This window comes from Anopheles coluzzii, chromosome 2 (assembly GCF_943734685.1).
Source record: "Anopheles coluzzii chromosome 2, AcolN3, whole genome shotgun sequence".
NCBI lineage: Eukaryota > Metazoa > Arthropoda > Insecta > Diptera > Culicidae > Anopheles > Anopheles coluzzii.
The window spans coordinates 56,854,077-56,866,756 of record NC_064670.1 but is presented as its reverse complement, the minus strand read 5'-3'; the positions used below and the strand labels follow the sequence as shown (position 1 = coordinate 56,866,756).

Here is a 12,680-nt window from a genome sequence, read left to right as displayed (position 1 = left end):
TTGCTAACAATGCAGATAAAATGAGGTGCGTAAATGTGTATCGATTGCGTTTCCCTTCAAATGGTTGCAGTTGGTTGTTAAAATTGCGCTCTTTCTGTCTGTTTCTATAGCTTCCATCACTAGTAATATGAACGATGTAACGAATATGGATGATGATTTTCGCGAAACACCACCGAGATCGTGGTAAAAATGTAACCATGGATTTGCAATTGTGTTTACGTTTATAATGAGAAATGCAGGTTTGATAAAGAAGCCATTTTCATCTAACAATCTAACGACCAATTGTAATAGCACTGTAATACTGTAGGGAACGGTAGGTAAAGACGGACACGTTAAGGGAAATGGTAAAAATCTAGGGATATATAAGTGCAATGACCATGAAAATGTGCATATATTATCTTATACTCATGTTTTATCAGAAAATGTGTTGAAACTTTTAAGTTTCCATTGATTTTTACGTTTTTTTCATGAATGAAAAACATGATTTTTTTTGTGCAGTTTTGAAATGTTCGGGTAAGACGGACACCTGATATGGGAAAGATAGACACCATGAAGGGTAAGATAGACATCTATAAAAAAAACGTTGGAAATTGAAGAGGTTTATAGTATTTTAACATATCCTATTGCTTTCCATTTCATGGTACGTACATAAACCAATTCTAGGCCAATTGCAACGACGGTTCATTCAGCCATGAATTTTGGAATTGTAAGCGGCGCTGGTAATATATCGTAGAATGCAGCATTTAAAGCATTATTGAAACATCGCGCACTAACAGCTGACGTTGCTCCAGCTTATAGAACAACAGTCTAGAACTTCCTTTAAGGAAATTACTCCACGAAAAGAGGGACTTGTTAATAGTTTAATCCATTTTCCACCATTTTAAAAATTCAACATTTGATGGTTGTACTCCCATAGCATTTCTAATCTATTCCTCAACGATTTCGTATCAATGCCTCATCTTTTTATTGCTTAAAGTTGTCCAAGACGAGGCAAGATATTGGATTTCGTGAAGCGTCTCATCAGCGTCGAGCGAGTAATAGCATAACGAATGGCTACTATTTTGACCGGTGTTTAGCTTATTCAAGGTATTTGATGAAAACTATTCATCACTAATTGATATAAGAAGTAATATAAATCAATAAATTCGGTGTCCATCTTTCCCTACAACAAAGTGTCCGTCTTTCCCGCTTTGGTTTCAGGATGGTTAAACCACCAGAAAATAAGATTTTTGCTTTCATTCTCGTTCTTTCGCCAGGTTCACGATCACGACAACTCATTTATGAAATAAAACTTCCGGAAATATATAAAATACAAGTTGTAGAGCTTAAGATCCGCAGTAGTCAAATTAGATGCACAAGGGTGCACACGCTTGAACATTTATTTTGTTCGTGGATTTAAACAATTTTGCATATATAATGCCACACATGTTCTCAATCAAATGTGTTGTTTAACTTTAAGTTAGGATGCTACATTGTTGGTTTTTTTTTCGAAAATTATTTTTTTCATGCATTTATGAAAAGTGTATATATTACCCGCAGTGTCCGTCTTTACCTACCTTTCCCTAAAAGTAATAGAACAACAGTAGCCTCAACAGTAGCCTGTATGAGAAAGAGGGATATTTTCTTTTTTTAGACTAAGTCGCATCTTGTAGCCGGATAGTTATTATGTGGATCCGATTTCGGTTATACCAAAGCCAGTGCGTCTGCTATTACAGTGTTTTTCAGGGATTTTTTTTCCATTGTTGTGGGCCACTTTATTGACTCTTTATTCCGGGAATTGAACTTCATGCGATGGGAATTGGACTCTATACCACCCTTTTTGGATAAAACAAAGAGGACTTTCCAAGGAGCCTGTCCAAAAGGGTGCCATAGAGTCCCATTCCCATCATATAAATTTCACTATACATAAGAAAGAGCCAAGGAAGTGTCCCACAACTATGAGAACCCGTGAAAAACCTTGTAAGTTGCGTTGTCCCTGCCATTAAGGTGTCGCGATTTGTTGGAGATTGCGCTCTTATGCACTATGGTGTGATCGACCCCGGAATCGACCCCGGAATTGGTTCCGGAATCGGCTCCATAGCTGATTCCGGAGTTGGCTCCGGAATCGGAATTGGTTCCGAAATCGACACCGGAATCGGAATTGGTTCCGGAATCGACTCCAGAATCGGTATCGGTTCCGGAATCGGAATCGGTTCCGGAATCGGAATCGGTTCCGGAATCGAAATCTGCTCTCGTATCGGAATTGGCTCCTAAATTAGAATCGGATTCCAAACGGAGTCAGTTTCAGCATCGCCATAAAAATAGGCGTTTGGGTCCAATTATACTACGTATTTATAACTTCAAAAAAAATTATTTGTAAAAGATCCATTCTCATGGAGATCCCCGGACAGATTTCGCTTTTAAAACTTATTTTTTCAATTCAAGAACTAATTCACATTCCAGAGCTAATTCTAATTCTGGGGTCAATTATGATTCCGTTATCGGGGCAAATTGCGATTCCCAGGTCGATTCCGATTTCGGAGCCGATTCTGATCGCGGAATGGATTCCGGAGCCGACTCGGGAATCGGCACCGAAGACAACTCCGGAATCGACTCCGGAAACGACTCCGGAATAGGAAACGGCTCCGGAGTCAACTTCGGAATCGAGAGTGCAACTGAGTGTGGAGCGCGAAACTGAGCGTGGAGCGCAAAACTGAGCATGGAGCGCAAAACTGACGGTGGAGTGCGGCACTGATGGTAGAGTGTGTATTGATGGTGCAACGTAGAATACAATATGAGATCGACGAAACGTATAGCGATGTGGGGAACTGATGGTATAGTGTGTGTTGAAAGTGATGCGACGAAGATCAAAGCGGGACGCTCATATAAAAATTCTCTCTGCGAGACTGCGATAAAAAAACGAACTAAGATACACGTGCTTGGCTCCCTGCACTCGAATATTGACTGGTTATTGATAACAATACCGTTATCTTTGATACAGCGTATTATCAAATTGGATGATCGGTGAGAGTGTGTACATATTTTGACCGTTACCGTTCGTTCGAATGAGAGTAAACAATATGCATGTTTCAAATTGCTTGTATAGTGAATAAAGATCTAGACAAGAAGTGAGCAAAGAGCCAAATCGAATGAAAAAAAGGGAGAGCTCAGAGCTCTCAATTCAAAGATTGGAGCCCTCAGTAGTGGCTCTTGCTCTTACTGCACAACACTAGCTACTTGAATGGATCGTATCGACTAGCCGGCGCTATTCTCGGGACTCAATCTTTACGTTCTGCCGAGTGTTAGACAGTTACATAACGGGGAGGAACGCGTCAATTCATTTGACTCCTCTAATTAATTTGAAGAATAAACAACAAATAACAAATTTGGTTTTGTATATTTTTTATTATTATTATTATTTTCAATAATTACTTATCTTTTCCTTACCACTAAATAAGGGTTTATTTTCTTTTTTGTTCCTCTCTGCGTCGTTTTACTTTACTACTGTTTTACTTGTTTTTACATCAATTTATAGTAACCTGCATTTGCGTTTAACGTTTTTACTTTACTACATCATTTTACGCTACCGACCCATCTAACTGTTTGATGGATGTGATATTTTGTTACAATGCTCATATAGTTTGAATTACTGCACACGGCCGACAAGTATACAAATACACACAAACACACACAAAGTTTTTTTTTGGACAATTTGACTCCAATCGGTTTCTCTCCTACAGCGATGCAATTATTTAGCGTGAATGTTAGTGGATATCGTTGGTTCGATTGCTCTAGCCTGATCAGATTGATTGTACTTTTGTCCTCAGACACAACGATAGAGTGCTCGACAAACAAATAGTTACAGCTTTTGAGACTGATTAAACCCATAATTATCGTTTGAATGTTGTATCATGAAGCTTGTCGTAGTTCACTTACAATCAACTCGTGCATATACTCTGTATATGTTGTAGAAGTTTATACTTGGGTTAACTAGCTTTGTTTTTCGTGTGCCTGTTGTGTGCTTCTGATTTTTACCTACGGCCTGCAAAACAAAAACATGGACGCCAATATCATGACAGTCATGATTTGATCTCAAATTGTATTTTCCAAACAATCTTAATAGGGGTTTGATCGTTTTTCTCTTTTCCTGTACTCTATTTAATCTTTACATAGCTTCATATTACCGTCGGGGCAATAACGTTTAAAACAAATAACACAAATGATGAAATAAACAAAATAAAACAAAATGCACCACCCAAATCTGAATAGCGGCCTTGCCGAAATCTATTGTTGATGGAAACGAGGCACTCAGAATTGAAGTACACATTAACGAAGATGTGTAGTGCAACTTTCAAGATGAGGATGTTAACGGTAAAAGTTGTATTGCTTGCGACTTATCCTCCCCTTCCCGATTTTTTTTTATAATTGTAATTATTATTATTATTTTTTTTTTTATTGTTAATATTCTGTTAACACTGTTGTTAACATGAAACGTTTTTTGTTTTTTTTTCTGCTACTGCTGTTATGCCATAATATATTTGTTTTTATTCGCAATCTGAATTATCCTTGATTCCTTGCAAGTGCAAGCAAAATTTATTACTTTCATTGCCGATTATTATTAAGCAATAAAAGATTAGAACAATAAGGGAACCAACCAGAAAAAGCAAAAGATTGAAAGAGAAAACAAGAAATAAAAATCAAATGTAAGCAATGTTCCATTGGAACTGTAATACGAAAGCAAACTTCCAAGGCAATTCTAAGTAGTAAGATAGTAGATTGGGCACGCGATTGGAACTGCCTGTGACCGTTGGGACCGTTCCATGTTTGTTTGCAGGAATATTGTTAAACAGACAAAAAAAACTTACATATAATAAAAAAAAAACCTATCAATAAAAACTTATCACAAAGCTTCGAAATTGGTTTAACTAACTTGCATTTCAAGATCCTGTAGGCTTCTTTTCTGATCTTGTAACCACTGTTGTATCTCCCAGACTCTGTATAGCGCATACATCTAAAATGCACTTTTGGAAAGCCACACATTTAATTTGATTGATTGTATTAACTTTACACATTACAACTAACAGTGTTTTAATTAAATGTCTCAAACACAGGACCATTCCATGTTGTTCGTGTGGTGCCCGTGCTCGTGTCGGCGTTGTTGTGGCGCAGTGCTTAAGTAGATGTTTGTAAGTTGTCTTATACCTCATCACTAACTTATAGGGGCTTGCTTGATTTCCTAAGCTAACATGTTTTTTTGTGTTGTTTTTACTTATTTGCACTCAGCACACCATATAACGTGTTTTTGTTCGTCGGGTTTGGAAGCTTTTTGTTCGTAAATTACTAATCGCTATTTGTTGTGTTTTTGTTGCTGTTTGATAAAACACACATTCCTCGTTTCTGTACACATTCCTCGTTACATGGTAAAACAAATATAATACTCTGTTCACTGATACGATAATCAACGCTCCCATCAGCGAAAGAATAGCCTCTGCATCGTAAAAAGGAGCTACATACAGTGAATCTGCAAAAAAGCACGTTAAATAATTCTTTTGAAAGGAACCAAAACATGCTCTAGTGGACCGTTAACGTTACAGATCGGTTTTAGAATAGTGAATTTACACATTCAATTGCATTTTAACGTGCTCGTTCGAAAGAGACTAGCATGTACAATTTCGTAGTGTACAAATGGGCGTGCTGTCCGTTAGCGGTAATGTTTTACATTTTGTTTTGGTGGGAAATCTTTTGTAGTCACTTTTCTTCGCGTTAGTCATTTACATCTGATGCGCGCATTTTCTTCCATCCCTAGATAGTTAGATGCTTTTCTTCACCTTGTGGTTAGAGAAGCAATTTTCCCGTTTTCCGATTGTGGCTCGGGAGAAGAAGTAGGAGATCAGTATTATCAAGCCGCACTTGCTCGAAACGATAGTTACAGAGTGTGTGTGTATGTGAGTGTGTGGGTGGGTTTGTGTATGTATGTTCGAGTGTGTTAGTTCCGCTTATTTCACACAGTCTATTCATCGTCCTTTTTATCAGGTTTGAGATCAACCATTTCGTGCACCTGTTTTGCTGAATAGCTGCAAGAAGAGAAGGCGAAGCAATCGTACCGTTAGTACCGTGATGTATGGATTTTAAAAGGAGTAAATCAGCCGGACGATTGATGCTTACCCCAGCAGTGTTTGAAGATCACATACGAATCGATACACGTATCGTTTGCCGGCCGTTTTGTGAATGATGTTCTTATCGTAATAGTACCGGAGGCCGCGACTCAGCTTTTCGTAATTCATTTTTGGTTTGTTCTTCCGGACACCCCATCGCCGTGCGACCTGTTGGAGAAAAATGGATCAGTGAAGTGAGTGACCCTATGTTTATGCTGTTTTCCTCTTGATGGGAAAGAGGTTTGTGTAAAGTCTCTCGCACTTACCTCGTCCGGGTCGGTCAGCTTGAATTCCCACTCATCTCCGGTCCAGGAGATAAAGCTCTGGCAGGTTTTGTCCGTTAGCAGCTCCAAAAGAAACTGCCACAGCTGAATGGGCCCGGAGCCGGTAAAACACGGTGCACCACCTTGAGCTCCATACGTGCCTAGCATCGTCTTGTCGAAGCCCATGGTCGTGCCCATATACGCCGGGTGTTGAAAGTCCAGCAATGGATGGGGTGCCCCGGCGTGCGGATGCTGCCCAGGATGGTGTAAGCTCCACGGATCTACAACATGACCGCCGAGCAGATCTCCGTTATTATTGTTGCTGTTACCACTTCCATTTGCTCCTCCGGGACCACCTGGCCCTCCGTTGCCGGAAGTAGCCGAGCTTTGCGGTGAGGTCGTATTGCTCGGAACGGTCTGGAACGGAGGGGTATCGTAGGGTGATCCATACTCAGGATAACCGCTGTCAGGGTGGTGAGCCGTCTGATGATGGCTGGCGGGATGATGGTGGGCATGGTGATGTGGATGATGATGAGGATGGTGATGCTGATGTTGCTGCTGCTGCTGCTGCTGTTGCTGCTGCTGCTGCTGCTGTTGCTGCTGTTGCTGCTGCTGGTGCTGTTGATGGTGCTGCTGCTGTGTATGCTGGTTTCCCGATCCACCTCCTCCGCCACCACCACCTCCTCCACCACTGGCATTGCTGCTGTGGTGGTGTGGCTGATGATAGCGACCTCCTCGGCTAGTATAGGGACCCGATTTGTAGTGCGGTGGCATGTACTTTTGTTCCATTTGGATGGCTGAGTAAAACTCGGGACTGTTTTCGAGGTATCCGTGTGAAGTCGTTTGGGTTTCCGGTGCTGGCAGCGAGTGGTACTGATCCTGATCGTCATAATGGGCGGGTACAACTCCATAGTTCTGCGTAAGATGAACAAAAAAGGAAAAGTCACATTGTGTACTTACAGGTACTAAGGTTCATTGTTCCACTGTATTCTTCTGATAAGATATTTTCTGAATCGGTTGGTGTTGTTTTGGAAACTAAATCACAAACAAAAAACTTACCGGCAGATCATCAATGTTAATGAAACTGTTTGGTTCTTGCTCCTCCTTCATCGCAGCACCGCTCCCTGACTGCTGATGGTAGACGGACCCTCCTGTTCCCGAACTGTTGCCCCCATTTAGCGGACCCCGTGAGCCGAGGGACGACAGGTAGGATGCCATGGAAGATGTGCTACTGCTGCCGTTAGTGCTACCGTTTGCTACGTTACCTCCGCTCGAAGTTATTAGAGGTGGCGGTGAACGATCATTTGTACTGCGATCATGAACTGATCCGTACGCTGTTGAAGAGGGAAGAAGAAAATTATTAGCTTAGATGCACACACCAACGCGTCTATCTGCGGACACAATGCATCATTACAGTATGATATTCAGTAGGCAAACACCCAACATCAAATATCATGGAAACCATCGGTAATCTTGAACGCCTTCGATCACCAGTTTTGTTTAATCAAACAACCACAACTAAAGAGGCAAGCACGTGTGATTATAATAGGGGTGAAGCGTTTTTTTTTTCACATAATACTTCCGTTTCCGCTGCACCGAGCCAAGTGCACGTGTATCATGTTTTAAGCTGAGCCCAACAATCGGTAAGCGGACAGCATGAGGCTGTAAAACTAAACAATCCACATTATTTTTCTTTTCCTTTTGTGTGTACTTGATTCATCTCTGATCGTTAATATTCCTCCTGTAAAGAATCATCCTTTTCATGATTATGTCCCTTCCTTAATCATCATTAAATAGGTATAATTGGTAAACAAAAATTAATCACTGCTGAAATGCATGACATTATTTCCAATCGAGCGGAATAAACCTGGAGACTATTCCTCAGTTCATGCATACATTAATTTGTCATAAATAGTTATTCTAGAGGAGAGGAAAATACTTTCACATTTCTATCATTGTGAAAGACGCAGACTATCGGGGAAATTCGGTGAACAAAACTGCAATCCGTCCAGTTATTTATACACACTCACAATACCAGGGAATGGTTTTACGGGAAGTTTAGTTTCCGCTTCCGGCCCAATCTCTTCGAACTGCGCCCCTCTCTCTTCCCTTTGTTTCTCACTAGCTTCGCTAGCGTCAATCTTTGTCCCGTCTAAACTTTCCTCAACTTCGATGCCTGGCCTACGAAAGTACATCATCGACTGGTCTATTCTTTGCTTTAACCACACTGACACTAGTTTGATATTCTTGGCATTTGTTTATTGATGTCGCTTTGGTAGATCAACCGAAAGCGTAGGATAGGAAAATAACGCCACTCTAACGTTGTGCCGCATGGCGAGAAGAACGATCACGAGGAATATGCAAATGCTAAATATAAAAACGATAGTCTTGGTCGCTACCTTCATACGTTTAAAGCCATTCGTTTCATTCTTGCTTTATTAATATGTTTGCTTCGATGATTGCTTCGATGAATCGCACACCGTCGTACGTCGCTGTGTGTTTATGTAAATGAGCGTTTAAGGTGCTTGAGCTTGGCCCAAGACACACCGTCACGAAGCAAACATACCGCGTGTAATGACCACGGACCGGCACGTGGCTGACTCAATGGATGTTCACTTTCATCGGTGTATGTGTGTAAATGTACGGAATAGCTAAGTAAGGCTTGAGAAACAATCCGAACAAACGTCAGTCCCCTGTGTCTTCGGAACTGTAAGGGCATGTGTGACGCGCAGTGTTGTCCAACGTTGAACGCTATTCTTTGCACGCTTGGTATTTAACTCAAAACAAAACGAAACATACACACAGAACACAAATAATCGAACCGAATTGGCCTTTTTCGTTAATCTTTTCTGTGTAGTACATCCGGTGAAAGGTAAACTAAGCGGAAATCAATAGGAAAACACACGAGAAACTACATCTAAAATTGAACTACAGCAAGGCAACCCGCCCAGCTCTCCAGGCTCTTCGAACACCATAACCGGAAACATCGATCGAATCGGATGTTTATTGACACCGTTGCACATTCTCGGGAAATTGGGTTCGATCGGACTGGAAGAAAAAGTGAATGTAAATTATGTTTATTTGTCGTCATGTTTCTTTGCTCTTCAATCAATACCATGTCCTCAGCGCGTTCCATCTTCGAATAATGGGCGTATTGGTTCGGCGGGCAGCCAAATAATCATAAGGGCCACTATGCGCCACCGACGATATGCGCATTGATGTTTGCTTTTCAAAGAAAAGATTTACCACAGAATGAATGAAAATGGTATCCTGCATAAACATTCAGCATCGTACGACAACTCTACATTGCAAAGCATCATGAGCATCGGAACTTATTGGACACGGAACTATCCTTAACGAAATTGCCACATAGCCCCGAAACATAGTGCTAGATGACGCTCGAAAATCCCGAAGCCTGGCCAGGATCGCTGGTATAATATAGTCACCAGCCTGTGTTTACCGTGTTTAAGTGTTTACCGAACATGGTTGTTGTTTGCACTTGTTGCTTTTTATAAATAGGCGCAGTGGACCTTTGATCATGAACCGGCCGTGCTCGTTCATTCATAAAATTGCTCTTCAGCTCGTTGGATATTGATGTACTGGGGTAGAGTGCGTGTGTGCTTTGTGTTTGAAAAGTACCGAAACAGTTTGTGCAAATATTTACAGATCAGTCTTAAGACAGCGTATGTTTGTAGAACTATCAGTGTAGGCCGGAAAGATGTCACAGTAAGCATGGCAATTTACCTGATATACATGAATGAATACCAACTAATTTTAGTTCATATAATATGATTAAATTACTTTTTAAGCAATACGGCAAAGCCATCCGTCCTGAATAAAAAAATGGTTAAATTAGGACACAAAAAATTAACCATTTTTTCTTCGTTGCAAATCATCACACCAGCAAGTATTAATTGCGTGTAAAAATAAAAGATTTAAGTCCACTCTATAGGATCGTCTAGCGAGCGTTGCTCAAAAAGTCATCTGCTCGAAGCAATGTTTCGAACATGGAACTCAGCGAGCTCTTTCCCGATTTGTGAACCGTAACCACGCCTACTATGTTTTGTGCCGCTCAAAAATCGAAACTCGAATCACTATGGGCTGTTTGATATTCATTTCAGCAACAGGGTTTTTTTTTGCATTGGCGTTTCAAATATAAAGCAACTAAAATACACGAAAGTTATAATAATCCTGTATTTTTATGTAAAATTGGATTTCTCATTTAGCATCCAAATTTATGTGTTCTTATTATGGCTTTTAACTTGGAGTATATGGATAAAATTTACTATTGATAATAGAAAAAAAACAGAGCGACTTAGGTTTTCACGAAACCACAGGAAAATGTGCATTTAGCTCTTTTGTTTTAACGATGATTGCATTATATGAATTGGAGCTAAAAAAAATTTTGTACGCAGGAAACTTAAGAAAATTGGCCAAAAAATTCTTTCAAAATATATTCACAGCACAGCACGTTGTCGAGTTAGATGATTGCTGTTTGCTGAAAGCATCGGTGTGCTTATCGTTAGCCGAAATAAATAAATATTGTTTAATATATTAAATTAATGCTATGAAAGAATCCGTTACGAAAACATTCTTATTCGATTAAATTAATTATTTATTTGCTTATTGGTGGAACCACAAGTTCATGATTATAGGTGTGTTAAATCTATAAAAATATTTCGCATAACTGCATAATTATAAAATCCGTTTACTCGCGTATCATGTGTCTCGGGGACAATTTGGACTATAACAGCAAATGAGAATGAAGTAGTATATTCAGTTTTTAATTTGTCAATAATAATATACACAATTTTGTAGCAATGATGTTTCTATTCTAGACTCACTCCTTTCCATTAAGTTTAGTAATTAGTTTTATAGATGTCCTCTCAAGAAGACGTCTAGAAGATCGTATACAAATGTGTAATTATCAATTGTATCGCTTTCAATTGATCATGTTCAGTAGTTCCCTTCCTACCGGGTGTAAACACTGCATACCTTTATACTACCACATGCACCGCGTATACGACACACTAATGCGACGAGTGATATTTTAAATCGTATCTTCTCATCGCGTGAGCGAACGTTTGCTTTCCAGCATTAGGGACGCCAGTGCTATTAGACCAAAAGCACTGGTTGACAGTTTCCTGGTTCGCTCACGGTACGGGTGCGACCAAATTAAAAAAAAATACAGGTCCACAGCCGAGCTGCACACGATCAATGCATGAAAACATCAGAAAAAGGCAGACTGCAATAAAAAACGTACACAACAAAAGTGCAACACGCGTAGTGTGCAATAGAAAGCGAAAAAGGATGAATGAAAGCAGGCAGAAAAAAGAGTTGTTGAACGAGGACGAAAACGACCAAACTTAATGTGATAAAAAGGAGAAAAAAGTTTGCAAAAAAACATAAAACAGGTAACAGAGAGCAGGATCATTAGTCGGTACCGTTTGTGTGTGGGAATTTTCTGCAGCGAACGTAGTTGCCTTTTGCTTGTCCCTCGGCTTCGTACGAGGTCGATCTTCGATCGATGCACACCTGTTGCACTTCCGTTCCATTCACCGGATCCATAACATCCGGGCAGCGAAGAGGGTGCGCAGTGAAATGACCGAGAATCGTGTGGTAAAGACACATGGGATAGAAACCTAAGGGCTGACACAATTGAGTTCTCCTGTTGTTCGTTGTGCTGCTAGTGGAGGTGGTAGAGGGACGATGGAGAGAGTGGAGGGGTGCATGTGGTACCCGTTTGATGTCGAGGAGAGTTGAAGCGAGCCGGAGATTGCATGGAGACATTTTTCATGCATTTTGAGATGCAGAAGCTGGCCTAACTTGATCAAAGCAGAAGTAATTATAATCATTGCGTTATGCCGTTTTAATCGTTCATTGTAAAAAGTTGGTATGAAGAGAACACTAACTGACTGACGCAAGTTGAAGAAAATTGATTGTTCTGTTCCATTTCAAAAATTTCCAGCTTTAAAATCAATATCCTGTTGCCAAAATCGATAAAACTCTATGCCAGCCAGGCGTGGTAGCAATTCAGACCAACGTGCCATTTCTTCCATAACAAATAACCAGTGTTGAGTAAGCTGTATGCGAGTATGTACCAACATAAAAAAAATCTATTATACGCGGTCTAAATAAAGTTAAACTGTTGTCATTATTGGAATGGTGGTAATGAGGTGCCAAAAGCAACACACCCAATAATATCTATCGATAAATCCAAAAGGCCAGGCCATTGCCCAACTACACACCGGAGATGAAATACAAATTTACTTTCCAGTGTGAA

The 12,680-nt window shown here is 40.3% G+C and overlaps 1 protein-coding gene across 4 annotated transcripts in view; it reads right to left on the bottom strand.

Annotated features, from left to right (window-relative positions):
* Positions 1-3,364: 3,364 nt before the first annotated feature.
* LOC120952665 (ETS-like protein pointed) overlaps positions 3,365-12,680 on the bottom strand; it is an 81,453-nt gene continuing 72,137 nt past the window's right edge. For all 4 annotated transcript variants that reach the window (XM_040372113.2, XM_040372111.2, XM_040372112.2 and 1 more), the window contains 4 exons: positions 7,457-7,731; positions 6,401-7,312; positions 6,145-6,302; positions 3,365-6,053 (listed from right to left, as the gene is read on the bottom strand). In XM_040372113.2, coding sequence (XP_040228047.2) covers positions 5,990-6,053; positions 6,145-6,302; positions 6,401-7,312; positions 7,457-7,731 — 1,409 coding nt within the window. In that variant the 3' untranslated portion in view covers positions 3,365-5,989. The remainder of the gene's footprint in view (positions 6,054-6,144; positions 6,303-6,400; positions 7,313-7,456; positions 7,732-12,680) is intronic.